The sequence below is a fragment of the Mus musculus genome, chromosome 16 (assembly GCF_000001635.26).
Source record: "Mus musculus strain C57BL/6J chromosome 16, GRCm38.p6 C57BL/6J".
Lineage (NCBI taxonomy): Eukaryota > Metazoa > Chordata > Mammalia > Rodentia > Muridae > Mus > Mus musculus.
Genome location: NC_000082.6, coordinates 7,219,075 through 7,234,912, shown reverse-complemented (window position 1 = coordinate 7,234,912; position 15,838 = coordinate 7,219,075). Strand labels below are relative to the sequence as shown.

At 41.9% G+C, this 15,838-nt stretch overlaps 1 protein-coding gene across 53 annotated transcripts in view; it reads right to left on the bottom strand.

Moving 5' to 3' along the window:
• Positions 1–15,838, bottom strand: part of Rbfox1 (RNA binding protein, fox-1 homolog (C. elegans) 1) — a 1,527,688-nt gene that overhangs the window by 177,568 nt on the left and 1,334,282 nt on the right. For all 53 annotated transcript variants that reach the window (NM_021477.5, NM_001359725.1, NM_001359724.1 and 50 more), the window contains one exon: positions 10,363–10,602. In NM_021477.5, the coding sequence (NP_067452.2) occupies positions 10,363–10,602 (240 nt within the window). The remainder of the gene's footprint in view (positions 1–10,362; positions 10,603–15,838) is intronic.

Here is a 15,838-nt window from a genome sequence, read left to right as displayed (position 1 = left end):
AGCATAGCAGGAAAAGCAGAAAGCACTACATGAAAAAATAAATGGAGCTTCAAACTGGTACCTCCCTTGCAATGGAAACCTGAACAAAGGCCCCAATTAATAGACTCAGAATGCACCTGAGCTTTCTGCATTAGGCAAAACAAGCTGTTCTTGGGTATTGGGACCTAATATCAGAAATCTGTTTTTCTAATAAATGTTCCATTCCTTGATTCTTGGTCTAGACTCAGGTTAAGAAACACCTTGTACCAATCTATTGTACTCAGACATGGTATTTGAAAAATATTTACCTGTAAATTATTAAATATCAAATTGAATTTTAAAATCAATTTGGGAATTTGATATTAATGTTGACTTAACAGAAAGCAGTTTAAGGACTCCTGTGGTATATTTATTTATCTGGATTTTAAATCTCCACCCACCTCTTTACCTCCTGGTCTATCTGTAGTCCAGGAAGACCTTCACCTCTTGATCCTCTTACTGTAGTCTCCTGAGAGGCAGTGGTCACAGTCCTATGTTACAAGTTCAGATTGCTGAGAAAAAACTTCAATATGTATAATTCCAATCCAAGGCCTGCCTGACTTGGGATCCTATCATTGTATCTATCATTGTATCAAGCTCCTAACTGATGTTTCAGAAGTTCAAATGTGTCTATATGTCTTAAAAAGAGATGAAACAAAGAGATTACAAAGGCTAGTTGACATGTTTTGGGTACCACATGTGATCAGAAATAAAATGTAGTGTATAGACTTATTTATAATCTGTATACAGTAGTGAGTAATTGCAGGTGAGCGCATGCCATAGCATATGTGTGGAGAAGACAGGGGGTATCCTTACGTATCTGCCTTTGCCATCTACTTGTATCAGTCTGGTTTCTCGTTTCTTATTCTCTACTGGCTATCACGCTGCTACCTTGTCCATGAGCTTCTGGGGATTCTCTGCTCTTACCTCCTTCTCCTTCCTGACTGAGGGCCAAGGAGACAAGTATATGCTACATCTCCCATGGTTTATGGGATTTGAACTCAGGTCCTCATGTTTGTCATGTATGGTGTCTATCCACTGAGCTAGCTTCCCAACACGGAGAACTCAATGCACTTTACCTAAATGCCACGATGCTTATCCGGACTACATTTACAAAAGTTACCCAGGCCATTTTCCCTAATCTGTATTAAGAATTTTCTAACACGTCATATCAGCATCCAGCATCCAGAATGAAGCCTCAGAATTTTGAAACATGACATTTGAATCAACACATACACACACGCACATGCATCATTTACTCTTAGAGCTCCTCTGCTCCTCTCAGGCATCCTATGTTGGGATCCATGTTAAAGGAGTCTATTTGTCCCCTGAACTCTAAGCACTTACTAGCCAAATACAACATTGAACATGATAGGAGTCATGTGTCTTGCTCCTCCTTAGTGAAGGGCTGAAATTTATTCTAAAAGCTATGGGTCATGAATTTTAAAGCATTCACAGGATGCCTAGGCTCAGAAGGAAACAAGAGGCAGTACCTGCAGCATTAAGTACCTGAGCCTGGCAGTGGTGATGCACACCTTTGTTTTCAGCATGTTTTAGGCAGAGGCAGACAAGTCTCTGAGTTTAAGGCAACCTGGTTTGCAGAGTGAGTTTCAGGACAGCCAAAGCTATAAAAAGAATACCTGCCTCAAACAAACTAACAAACAAAGAAATGAAAAGAAAAAACAAATAATGTTACAAATGATATTATAACATCAACAAAACAAAACCAAAAAGAAAGGAAGGGAGGGAGGGAGGAAGTCAGGCAAGCAGGAAGGAAGGAAGGAAGGAAGGAAGGAAGGAAGGAAGGAAGGAAGGAAGGAAGGAAGGAAGGAAGGAAGGAAGAGAGGGAAGGAGAGAGGGGACCCTGTGTTAACAAGAGAACTCAGTAGCACTATCATTATAAAAAAAATTGAAGCCACCAAAACATAATACTGGGGTTTGCTGAAGGCACAGGTCTCAGACCAGAGTATACTCTAAGGCTTCAATCTCAGATCTGCTGTGGCCATCCCTGGGGTGACATGAGTAGTTCTCACAAAAAGGATTACAATCTGCAGCTGCCATCTATTCAGAAGAGCACAGCATGCTAGCCTAGGCATGCCTGGAGAAGCCCCTGGAACCTCCAGTCTATGCCAGTTCTGTCCTTGTATCTGGCATGCCTGGGACTGAGCATCAGCTCCTAGTTTTTAGCTATAAGGACCTGTGGAAAGCACTTGCCCTGGGTGCAGCATCTGGAGCATGGGATAGTACTGTTCCATCCATCGGTGTAAGTGGACAACATGAAGATGAGTAGAGGTTGTTCACAACAATGCAAATAACACACTCTGACACTGAGCAAAAACACTTACTTCTGAGGTTATAATTCCCTGTTTCCTAATATGGTACATCTATCCTATTTTCAGATATGTTATTTCTCAATGATCTTGCCAAATTGCCAGTGTAATTCATTAGGCTAAAATCCTCCCCAAAGGACAAGCATTATGTATATGTATATGTATATGTATATGTATATGTATATGTATATGTATATGTATATGTATATGTATATGTATATGTATATGTATATGTATATGTATTCTGTAAATCATTGCCTGAGAGCCTTTACAAGGAGAGAGGTGAGGAGTAAGGGGAACAAGGGGAAATGAGAATCACAAGAATAGGAAGGTTCATCCATCAACTTCATCAATTTCTATGACTGGTAAAACAGAGAGGCAGATGATATTGGCAAACCCAGAGACCAGGATCTCAGTGCCTTCTGAATTTAGAGGGCAAAACAATGATACCAGACTTGGGTAAAATCCTTTGTCTCTTGCCCTAGCCTCTGACACTAAACTTTTAAGGGGACAAAGTTAGAATGGGCACATACTAATAATTTGACACCAGAAGACCTTGATGTGAGCTCAGTGATGCCAGTTCAAAACTCTTGACATCCTTTGCCTCTTTGTCCCCTTTAGGTTCCCAATAAGAAATGGTGGAGACTAATACCACTGAAAAGATTTAAATCAAGAGTGGTGGTATAATATGCAATCTTAATATCGGGACTTGAGGGGAAGAACCTAAGCCCCATAGTGCCTTCAAGGTTAGCACAATCTCTGTAGTAAGGCCCTGATTCTAGCAAAACAAAACCAAATCCCTAAAACAAAACAGTGGGAGAAACAGAGAGTATCATAAATATTGAAATAATGCCCAAAAGCTTAACCTGGCCTTCGAGTCTGTGCAGGATTCAAACCAGTTTCTCTTCTCTAACCCGGACAATTCTTAAGAAACATTTTCTAAAGGGAAGATGATCATACCTAGAGACATACAATAGAGATATCTATGGACTGAAAGGTGGCTGCTATACTGCGGTGAATTAGCAACTTCTTCAGGTTCAAATGAATGAAGGGTTTCTGCTAGTTAAGTGTCTGATGTGTACATTTCAAACCCATGTTCTCTTAAAGAGACAGTCATAGACAATAAGAAGCAGGCCATGAAATTCAAACTTCAGTCTTCCCCAAAGCCTGATTGAGGAAGGCAATAAGACCAGACCAGTTGGTGACATCAGCAATATCCCCCTCGCTGCGAAACCTCTGCCTGTAAGAATTTACAGAGGCAAAACTAGTGACGTGGGTTCTAGCACATGTACAAGCACCACCCCCAATAAAATGGCACTGAAGCGGGTGCTTAGCAAATCTTAGTCCTATTGTTTTGAGTATTTGAGCTGGTAAAAGGTTAGAGAATGCACAGATACTAACTAACTAATAATACTAACTGAGTCAGTAACTGACCATAAGAATCGAGCTATAGATTATAGCAAAAGAGGTAGAGATGGCGAGTCGGGCTTGCTTTCTGCGTAAAATATTTCTGGAAGGGAAAAGGAGATTTTGATAGCCCTGTCTCTGGCAGCAGTATCTATAAACTAGGGTGTGGTATGACAGACCCTATTTTTTTTTTTTATTTTTACATCTAAAAACCATTGTCTTTAAGTATATTGCATGCCCAAACACACACATACACACACACACACACACACACACACACACACACGGACACGGACACATGGACACATGCACTCACTGTGCACACTTGTATGGAGAGTATAGGTCAACATTTAATGTCTTCCTCGATCACTGCCTTCATTTCTTGCTGAGACTGGGATACTCACTGAACTTACAATCTGTGTTTCAGGTGGTTTTGCAGGTCAAGGAGTCTCTAGGATCCACCTGTCTTTGCCTCTCCCTTCCACCAGTGCTGTGTGGGGTCACACCTTAACTTCACCACTGCTGGCTTTTACACAGGTGCTAGACATCTGGCCTCCAGTTCTTATGTTTGCAAAGTAAGTGCTTTACCCAAATAGCTATGTCTCCAGCCCTAGAGGATTTGATCTCTAATGCAAGTTTCAATTACAATTTAAAGTTAATATACTATACAATACACTAATATGTGTGTGTATGTGTGTGTGTATCTATATGTATATATATATATATATATATATATATATATATATATATATATATATATATGAGATACCATACTATGGTATTTTCATTTGTGTGTTCTAATAAGACCCTTATCATCACTGTCATCTCTGTGTCCCCTGCACTGCCTCCTGCTTCCCCCTTCCTCCCTGCAAATCCTTCCCCCATTGTACCATATGCATTTTTATCACTTTTCCCTCCCTCTTAAGATCATTTCTTTCCTTCTTACCGTTCCCTTTCTTGTTTTATGAACACACACATATACATATCCACAACTTCATATCTAGGTTCTGAACATGAGGGAAAGAAATATAATTATCTCTCTGAGTTTGCCTGATTATGCTTAATCATGATTTCTAATTCTATCTATTTTCCAAGAAGAAGGAGTCCCTATCTACCATTGGCAGGACAGTGATCTTGTGCAACCTCTGTGGAAATCAGTATGATGGTCTCTCAAAACAGCTATAGCTAGAACCACACCACTCTTGGGCACACACTCAAATAACTCTGTCATCACACCGTACCACAGAGATATGTGAACATCCACCTTCGTTGCTGCATTGCTCACAAAAGCCAAGAAGTAAAACCAGTTTGCATGTCCATCAACAAATAAATGGGAAAAGAAAGTGTGGTACATAGACAAAGTGGAATTTTCTTCAGCCATAATAAAATATAAGCAATGTTTGACTTTTTAAACTGTAAGCTTTAATTGCTCAAACAATAAATATTTAATGAACAAATATGATGTTCTTAAGGAAGGGGCTTGTTTGTCTACCCCATTCCTTTATCTAAAAGAATTACACAAAAGGTTGAGAAGTAAGACCCCCATCACCAACTCTCTCAACTGTTTGATGGTATTAGGAAGATCTGGGGAGACGGCTAACAGTCCTTCTAGAAACCACAGAGGCTTCTCTGACAGTTCCCCTCCCTGTCAGCAGAGCCAGAGCTGAGCTCAGAGACTTGGCTCCAGGACCTGTGTTCTTTCTCCTATAAGAGTTCAGAGTGAGTGGGAAAATGTAGAAGACTTAAGCAGACTGCAGAGGTGTTAAAAATAGAAGTCAAGTTGCTATTGGAGATACAAGGAGAATTCTCCATTCGAAAATCTCTAATTATAATATGTCAAGAGTAAAATACCTCGTCAGGAACAGTATCTGGGAGAATACAGCAATGGCTCTGTCAGCACCGTGATCTCTAATATGTTTGGAATCCTTCACAAAATAGAAACTCAGCAGAAAAACGTCCTGCAGGGAATTGTCTCAGCCCCTGGGGAATGGCAGAGACGACCTGCTAAGGCTTGTCTGTCCTTGCTTTACTTAGCTCTGGTTGGGAGCTCGAGGTTGCACACTGTCTCTCCTTTGAGATCCTGCAATTTGTGTTAAGTCATGTGCATATATCCGATGTTCTTAGAGCCACCATATGGATGGAGAATGCATGGCCTCCACAGTGTCCTTAAAATGACATTAAACATCATGGATATATATGTCAAAGGGTAGTTATTACAGGATAGCACTCTCCTCTAAGGAATAGCTTAGCTATTCTTCTAACACCAACCTTTTCTTGTTTCTATATAGATCATGCTATGTATATGCTCTAGAGCTGAGCTATAGGTTCTGCCTAACAGTAACTTTCTGTTAATATAAGCCTATGTATCCTGCACTGAGAGAAGCATTGTTCTGACCTACTTTAAAGTTTAATTCCTTCCACATGCAATGCAGAACTTGAGGGAAAGAGAAATCAACTCCATCAAGATGTGGGGAGACAGAGACAATTTGAAGTAGACTTGTCATAGACAAGTTCAAATCAGGAAAAAAAAATCAAAAGTAGGTAATGAAGGCAGAGAGAGGGCTTGGCAGGAGACGAGCAGATGGTAATAAGCCTGGGCACCTGAGCTCAGTACCCAGCCTCCATGTATAAAAGCCAGGTGTAAGCATGGCGTGCCAGTAACATCAGTGCAGTGGAGTTAGAGACAGGGGACAGCTCAGACTTGGTGCCCTGCCAACCTCGCTGAAAAGACAGTGAGCTCCAGATTCAGTGTGATATCCTGTCTCAAGAGACTAGGACGGAGAGAGACAGAGGGCATTCAATGTCTCCCTTTGGCTTCCACACAGTATATTATATACCCAGGCACATATAAGCGTCTTCTTCTGGGGCCAAAGAGGGGGTAGAATCTGCATTAATTATTTGTAGCAGAAAAGACGACATATTCCCTCTATCACTCCCCCTCCCACAGTGTGCATCGTTTAAATGTGACCGGAGAAGACAACGTGATGGCAGCCCCATCCCATAAGCACCTTCTCCAAACTCAGGAATCCCTTGCCTTCAGAGAGTCTAGGAAATTTTAGAAATATATACCCTGCACATTTCCCAAATTCTGGATCATGCCCCCCGCCCAGGTTCCAAATGCCACCCTTCATAGTGAGATAATGAAGACACAGAGAGTAAGAAAAGGAATGTCTTAAGAAAGTGCTTGTGTCCGGTTTGGATTTGGAGCCAAGGTCTCTGAACTCTATCACACCTGAGCTGGCTTGTCCTCTGTTTTGAAGTCGATCTGTTTACTTGCGTTCACATTTCTTATATTTCCTGTGAGTCAGCATGGAGAACAACCCAGATATCTGTGTACATGTGAATGGAGAAACAAACAGACTGCAGTATGCCCATGTACTGAAATAATATCCAGCAATGTAAAGAATTGAGTTACTTATACGCGGGACCGTGTGAGAGAAACGGAAGACAAGTGTGATGAGCAGAGAACAGGAGCACTGACTGCTTGCTGTGGATGCTGAAGACTGTGTATAGCCATAGGAGGGGCTCCTTCAGATGCCTGGGAATGTGGCAAAGAACAAGACTGAGAGGGTGACAGGGGACACAGACATTACAGCTGATGCATCTTTTCATTGCTCTAGATTTTGGTAAAAGTTCCGTACATGTTTTCATTGATACAGATGGATCAAGCATGTTCTTTCCAGTTGTGTGTATACCGCATGCACATTGTACATCTATAAAGCTGTAAACATATTAAAATTTCCTCTTTCCTGTTGTCCCTGCTCATTCTGATCTTCAGATGGCCCATTCCTTTGGTTTTCCTTTCAAGCATGCTGTTTTTGGACCTTCCCCCATCTTTCACTGTGTATCTTCTCTATGTTATATGTCCTGTCCCACTGTGTCCCTTAGAGATCCTTGGCTTAAATGAATGAACCCAAGTCACCCAGCCTGTAAACTCCTCTCTCTGGTTGCTGCTTCCCTCTGCTGCTGTCTTTCCTTGACCCTTCTCATTGCCTTCAGTAAAGATGTTCAAAGCTCCCTTCTATGACTCCAGCATTCAGTCCTTGACCTGTGATCTTCCAAGCCTCTCCACCACTCAATCCATTCAATTCCGGACTTACGATCTTCTGGAATTGCCTCCCAACCATTCACCATTCTAGTCTATCCTGTATGTCACTTCTCACCCTCATGGTGTCTCTTCACAGATGTCTTCAGAGGGATAGAAGAAAGAAAATTCATGTTCCCAGGCCTTCACTGATACCCATGCTGCAAAGTCAACCATGCACTGAGTTCAGTCTCTAGGTCTCCATGCCCCAACCCTTGTCTGGTTCCATTTGTAATCTGCTACCCTGTTTCTGGCATTCAGTAGCTCCTCTTATCCTAAAACTCACCATCTCAAAGCTAGCTTAATAACTATTGTCTAAGAATTTTGTAAGTGATAAAACAACATATTCAGGCCCTACCACCTCTGATCATCACAAAATTAACAACAAAAGGCAAAAAGCATCCTTTTTTACTGTCTTTCCTGTTATTTGGTATTGTTACTTGATATTCATCTACAGTATTGCTCAGTCCTTTGCACTGCTGAGTACTAGTCCATTGGACTGATCGAAGTCAAATTGTTCATTTATGGGCAAGTATTTGTACTTTCCATGTTACAGTATGGAGATGTAAATATGTATAATATGGCCACCATGAAAACCTGGTAATCCAGAAAAGTAATCTAATGAACACATCGCCAAGGAAGGCCAGCCAAATATCACCCATGTCAGTGGCAACATTCTCAATACCTAGAAGGGAGAAGCACCCAACAGGGATGGGCAGATGACTTTGTCAGTAGTGAGCACTGTGCATACAACAGAGTAGCAATGCCAAGTAACCATGGCAACATTGAAACCCAGTGAAAGAAGTCAAATACCAAAGGCCTTGTAGCATAGTTCTCAGATGGTGAGACCTGCCCATAAGAGGCCGATCCATAGATGGTGGAAAGCAGATGGGCGGGTGCCAGCCTGCTGGGGGAATGGAGGACTGGCAGGGGATGGGAGATAGGGGGCTGGGTGGTAGAATTTGTTTCCGTGGAGATGAACATGCTGTGGCACCAGATGGTGAGGATGGTCACACTCACAGGGAATGTACTAATGCCTCTGAATTTGGTACACTAGACATTGATTATAGGTGATATGTATACTTTATAGAAACAGAGTTCAGACTGTGGAGGCAAAAGAACGTTTCTGAGCATGTGCTACGTTTACTATGATTAAAGCTTGTATTTGAAATAGATACAGAGCCAAGCAGCAAAGCTACCCAGTGATTTCCTACATTTTACAAAATGCATTATGTGCACAACAAAGCATTCTGGGTTCCCAGGACCTTGACTGTGGAAAGAAAAGGCAACCTTACCATAAGCCTTTAAAAGGCTACATGCTAGACCTTATCTGTGTCTGTTTCTCCAAGGAATGTTTCAGAGGACATTTTCCCTAATATGGCCTACACAAATTTCAGGATTCTTAATTACCATAGGTGGTTTACAGATGAGCACCACCTAATTTTAATGTAATTATTAGTGTCTGTGGTCATGTTTGGTACTGGCCCATTATCTTAGTTTTAACATAGGGTGGTCATAAAATGTATCTTTTTCTTTCTGTTTGCTTGTTTATTTCTTATCCATCCAATCCAGCTTTCAGTTTATACTCTTAAAATCCAACACATGTTCACTCCCATGTATCCCTTCCATCTGTACCTGCAACAGAACCCTACCCATTACAGCTGGATGCTGTAGCTTAGTTGGTAGAGTGCTCGCCTAGCGTGTACCCAGCCTGTGCTCCAGTGCTAGGACTGCATAAACTGCTCATGGAAGTGTGCCTCATAATCCAGGACTTTAGAGGTGCAGAGAGGAGGACCAGAAGTTCCAAGTCATTTTCACCTATACGGGAAGCCGCAGGTTCAGCCTAGACTACTTCAGATCTGATCCCACAAACAAATAACACACTGGAAAGCATGGACTTGCAGATAGAGTATAGATGGGTCTCCAAGGCACTCACTCAAGAATGAAGATGGCTGGCCTGGAAATGGGTATAAGTTGTGTTTTAAGGTCCATAAAATGTTCTGAAATAAAATTATAGCAATGGTTGCACAGCAAGTCATCCACTAAAATGAGCAAATATGTTCTACGTCTACATGTCCACATCATGGTGTTTGATTTGGTTTGTGATTGCATGTTTTGTGGAGATGGAGATGGAACTCAAGAACCTGACATGCTAAACAGGAGCTCCACCTTCTTTGCACATCTGCACACTCCCACATTTCCATGAAATAGTTTTCAAAAGTATGCATTCCGTTAGGATAGCATTTGGGGGAACTCAGCACTTTAGAGACAGAAAGAATAGATGCCTGTGTCTGTTTACTAATAAATATAGCTAATGAAAACATGGTCTACATAACAGATAAGGATGCCCAATCGCCAAGGAAATCTCTGGGAAGCTGATAGTGTATGGGGAGGTTTAAAGCTTCTTTGCTTGCCAAAATCCCCAGCACACAGGGTACTCTGTCCACTAAGTTCCAGGCTTAAGGGCCAGGGCACCTGTTCAGGGACAGCACCCTCCAGGTCCTGGACATAGCATCCACTTACTGTGGCGGTGCCGGAGACGGTCTGCGCACTGGTGTCAGCACTCTGCTCCGAGTGCGTCTGTGTAGGAGGATACAGGTTTAATGTGTGGTCAGGGACAGTGGTCTGGCCGGTGTACTCTGGCGCGGGATGAGGATGAGGGGCCGTGTATTCTGCAGGGATGCCATTCTGGGGTGGTGCGAACTGCGCTGAGGCATAAGGCTGAGCCATTGTGTCAGGGGCGGCGGCTGCTTCCTGATTACCCTGTGGGAAGAAAAGAAAAAGAGAAGGGAAGAGAACACCATTAGAGCTCCACAAACAGAACTGTCCCCCCACATTACAGGAACTGAGCCCCAGCACTCTTTGCAGGGCCCTAAGGATTGGCTTCTCAGCCAAGCCTCACCACACACTATGAGCAAATGGTGATCATCATCATTCTCAATTTACAGATGGAAACAAAAGATCAAGGAACACGATGACATCACACTCCCTAGACCTCCAATACTACTTTCTGAGGTCTGTACATCACTGGCGGATCCTTAGTTTCATCTCAATGTTGGACGAGGCTAGTTTCAAGTTGTCTATGGTGACAGTGAAGAGCTAATTTAATACTGTGTTGAGCAGACAAATTGCTTAAGTGTGTGCTTGAGAGATGCGTTTGGACTAAAATCAACTATTAGGTGATTTTGAAGAGTCGCTAGTAAAGACCTTACTGCTCTGTGTGTGTGTGTGTGTGTGTGTGTGTGTGTGTGTATACATGTGCCATATGTGTGTGCCTGTGTGTTGTTATTGTATCTATGATAAAAAGAAGCCAATGGAAATTTAGGGCTTAATTTAGAGACCGTGGCTGACAGTCTACTTTCTCCCTTTTAGATGCTAGATGCTATTTAACTCTGAGCCTCATTAATCAATGCACTTCATCTTGTCTCCTTTTTTAATATATAGTACAGGACATTATATAACAATCCCCCCTTCAGTTATAGCTTAAACATTCGGTATGATAATTACAGTCAAGTCAAAAGAATTTAAAAAAAAAAAACAAACCCTGAATTCAAATGTTTCCATTTCTGGAAACATCTCCCTCCCTCCACCTCCACCCCCATAACTCCACCAGCCTTCACACACTCCACATACACATATGGAGAAAGCATAGGAAAGAGTAGTCCAGAGGTCTAAAATGTTCATGGTCTCGAGAAATGTAGTTGTACATCCAGAAAGAAAGAAAGAGAGAGAGAGAGAGAGAGAGAGAGAGAGAGAGAGAGAGAGAGAGAGAGAGAGAGAGAGAGAGGAAGAGAAAGAAAGACAAGCAGACAATGAGGCTGAGCCAACAGTGACCTCTCCCATTTTCCATGGTCATTTACATGTTACTTTATTCACACTGCAAGGATTCTGGGCACAAAGGTCAACATGAGTCATCAACAGGAGACCTCAACCTCTACTACAGTAACATGAGCAATGCACATATACAGAGCCCATGCCTTTGTTTCAAGAGGACCATTAACTGTACAGGGTTAAAGTTGGCACTTAGAAATAAGCTTAGCACAAGCTTAAACACTTTTACAAGGAATATATTCCACCATCTCTTTCTTCCTCCATAACACTTCCAACATCTGTGCTGCTAGGAAGAGGGCACACTTTCTTCTTTTCTGACCATTTTCCAGTTGCACTGAGGTAGCAGCAGGTCAGCCATGGCTCAGGCTGGGTGGCTACATATGCTTATCTAACTCCAGAAGAGGACATTTACTGTCTCACAGATGCTCAGAGTCTACACTGAATTCTTCAAGGATGCCCCCTTCCATCTTCCGTTTTAATGGACATTTCCCCTCAGCCCATAGAGTGCATCTCTCTGAGTTACCACCAGAGTCAACCACATGATATCAGCTGCCAATCACAGTGTAGGCTCGGGACCATTTCTATAGTAAACTCTTCAGTTTTATGTTGTCATACTAACGAGTTCTTGTCAGCCTGGGATATTGCTATAGTGTTTGGGAAGCACTCTTTGCACTGTGATACAGTAGTAGAAATAATAGAAAGCTGTAGAAAGAATGTTAGCCTGGGGACTGTGTACAGGTGACGTCACACAGCACAAAATGTTACCAAACTGCTGGGGAAACAGGAAGCACTCACATCTTGATGACATCATATCAAGATTGGATCTATCTTTATGGACAGTTGAAAACAGCCCCGCTTAAGTTACAAAAAGGGATATATATATATATATATATATAGTATATATATTTAAATTTTTTCCCAGTAGCTTGCCTAAGTTATGAGTAACATATCAGTAACATATCAGCAAATGTGTGTCCTTAAGACAGTACTTGGAGATTTTATACAGTCAGATAATGCTCAAGCTCACCAGCCCCTCTGCCCATTTGCCTACACACCTGTGTGCTTGTGCGTTTTTGAGAAGATCTCACTTAAGATGCATCCTCCTGGAATCACACCTGACTGTTTAAGTCACCATCTCAATTCTGCATTTGACTTTCCCAGAGGAAATTCATCTTGTATAACTCAAACTTCTAAAATCACTTTTTTCCTTCCCATTCTTTTTCCTCCCTTTAGTTATAAAACCCAGGGCCTCATGCATTCAAGTCAAATGAGAACAGAACTGAGTTGTTCTCTCTCTCTCTGTCTCTCTCTCTGTCTCTCTCTGTCTCTCTCTCTCTGTGTCTCTGTCTCTCTCTCTCTCTGTCTCTCTCTCTGTCTCTCTCTGTCTCTCTCTGTCTCTCTCTCTCTCTGTCTCTCTCTCTCTATATATATATATATGTGTGTGTGTGTATGTGTGTGTGTGTGTGTGTGTATCATTTTTTTGTTTGTTTTGTTCTGTTTTGTTTTGTCTTGTTTTGTTGAGACAGGGTTTCTCTATGTAGCCCTGGCAGTTCTGGAACTCACTCTGTAGAGCAGGCTGGCCTTGAACTCAGAGAACTGCCTGCCTCTTACACTTGCAAGCTGAGATTAATGGTGTATGTCACCAGTGCCCGGCTTCACTTTTCATTTTTGAGTTTCTTTCACAAAATTATTCAGGTAGAACTTGAGCTTGTTGTTTTCCTATCTCAGTAGCAGAGATCATATATATGAGGCTCCGGGGCCTGCTCTTGGGGCTTCTTTGGGGTGGTTTTCTGTTTCTTAAGATCCAAGGGGCCCAACATGTGTACATTTGTGTGTGTGTGTGTGTGTGTGTGTGTGTGTGTGTGTGTGTGTGTGTGTGTGTGTGTATGTATGTACTTCCTCTGCTGTTTTGGTATGGAACTTAAGTACTTTTCTTTCCCCAGGAGAATTATAGACCATATCCGACAGAGACTGGCTTGGCAAACAACATGTGGTGCAATCCTGGACCACTGTTTATTTTTCTAAATTAAGGTTTTATCGTATATAATCCAATAAATGGGTTCATTTGTTTAACAATTTTCCTTCAGATGCTTTTGTACAGCAAGCACAGAGTTGGTTTGCTGTGACAGAGACTACATGACCCTCAAAGTTTAAACTATTTACTGTCTGGACCTGTGCAGGAAAATGTTTCCAAGCAGCTACTGCAGAAGAGCAGGAGAAATGGGAAGTGCAGATAAGGAACCACTATTTTATAAAGAGTTTGGACAGAACATGAGGCCACACAAGAAGAGAAGAAAAGGGACATATTCTAAGTAAAGAAGGAGTGTCTTAGCTGTCTCACTATATCAGCATCAGTGATGATGCTACACACAATAGTTTAGAATCTTCAGAATTTATTTTCAATAGATATATGATCATAATATCAGATGGACACATGGACACAAACACACACACATACAGAGACAATCACACACTGCACAGACCATTCCTTCTATTCATTGGTCCTCAGAAGATAAGCTGAACAATATTGCCCTTCACCTCCCAATTGGTACATTAGGCCAATAGTTCTCAAACATGTATGGGTACTCCAGAGAGATTTAAGGCAATGACTGGAGACATTTTTGTCTGTGACAGCTCAGGATGGCTATGCTCTTAGCATTTAGTCATTGAACAACAGCAATATTGCCAAATTCCTGTATTGCAAAAACTAGAACATCTTCTCAATGAACTACCCACAGGCCCCAAATGCTAATATTGCTGATGTCTAGAATTCTTACTTTTCATGTACTGTGACATATATCATGGTACTCAAAACTATTTTACCTCCTACTGCAGGGAGGTCAGACAATGATTCTGTTTGCCAGATGCACAAGGTAATCCTGGGTAATATAGCAATATGGAAAACCTCTGTGCCAGCGCAAGTTTGAGGCATGGCTTAAGAGTCCTCTGACTGCATCATAAGAAAGGTAAGGACCAGTTATGAATGCCTGTGCTGCCAGAGAACCCGACTCTCTCAAGATTTGTGCCACTCTGTCAGAAGTGAGGTATCAAGCTCTAAGGAACAAATCAGGGAAAACCAAGCAGACAATAGTTGACGATCAGGTACATTGGGCTCTGTATCACATCTTGTACCTCAAACAGATGTTGGCAGGACCCCCTACAGTTACTTATTAACACCGACAGCCGCTCCAGAGAGACCCTAATTAATATTCCCAACATTTGTACTTTAGGCTAATTACAGCTAATATTTAATTAAGATCATTGTACTTCCTATGGAAGTATTTTTCACCTTCAAATGACTTGAGAGATGTCTTTGTTCCCTCCCTAGTGATGTTCCTAGATCCTTAGATTCGGTTGAAACAAATTTTCTTAGAAAATGAGATGCCCTTTCTACTGCAGGTCAGGGCAAATTCCAGGTATGTGAACAGGATCCTGGTAGAAACTTAAAGCCATGTTCCGATAGGTGGTGGGGACAGGTAAAAGGTTGAGAGTGTTCCCTGCAGGACAGTCTCAAATGTGCAGGGGCTGCCTCTTCTATACCAAGGCCAAGCCTCCACTTTTCCCTAAATAAATGGAAGAGTCGAGCGATCTGGATGTTTGCAGAGTCAGGGTACTTGTGGGTGTCCCTCCTTGATAGGGAGGTGATTTTGCTTTCCAAGTATCCCCCTCATCACCAAGCAAGAACTCCGAGAGCTTGTGCAAACTTCACATCTAATTCCCGCTGCCAAGACAGTCTTAGGTTGCTGCTAAATATAAGGAAAGGGGGAGTGTGGGTGGGAAGAGGTCAGGATCTCTGATGGTTGAAGCCCCACAATGCTCCACGGTAGAGCTGTGTCAAAGTGTGGACTAAATAAGGTCTGTCAGGGTAGGTGTAGAAGAAATGTCCTTGTCCTCATAGATCAAACTTCCCCATCAATCAGATGAAGTCAAAACCTGCTCAGTGACATGGGGGCCAATGTGACACAGGATGTTCCAAAGTGTTCCTTCCACTTGTTTACCAAGAGCAAAGTGATTATTAAGATGCAAACAAATCTTATTCCTTAAAGAAAATAAAATCCCCCAAAGTCATTTTAATTTAAGTATTTTATTGAAGCATGAAATAGACAGAATATTATTGCTATTTTAAGACAGGAGCCGTAATCTATTTAGCTTCATGTATGCATACACT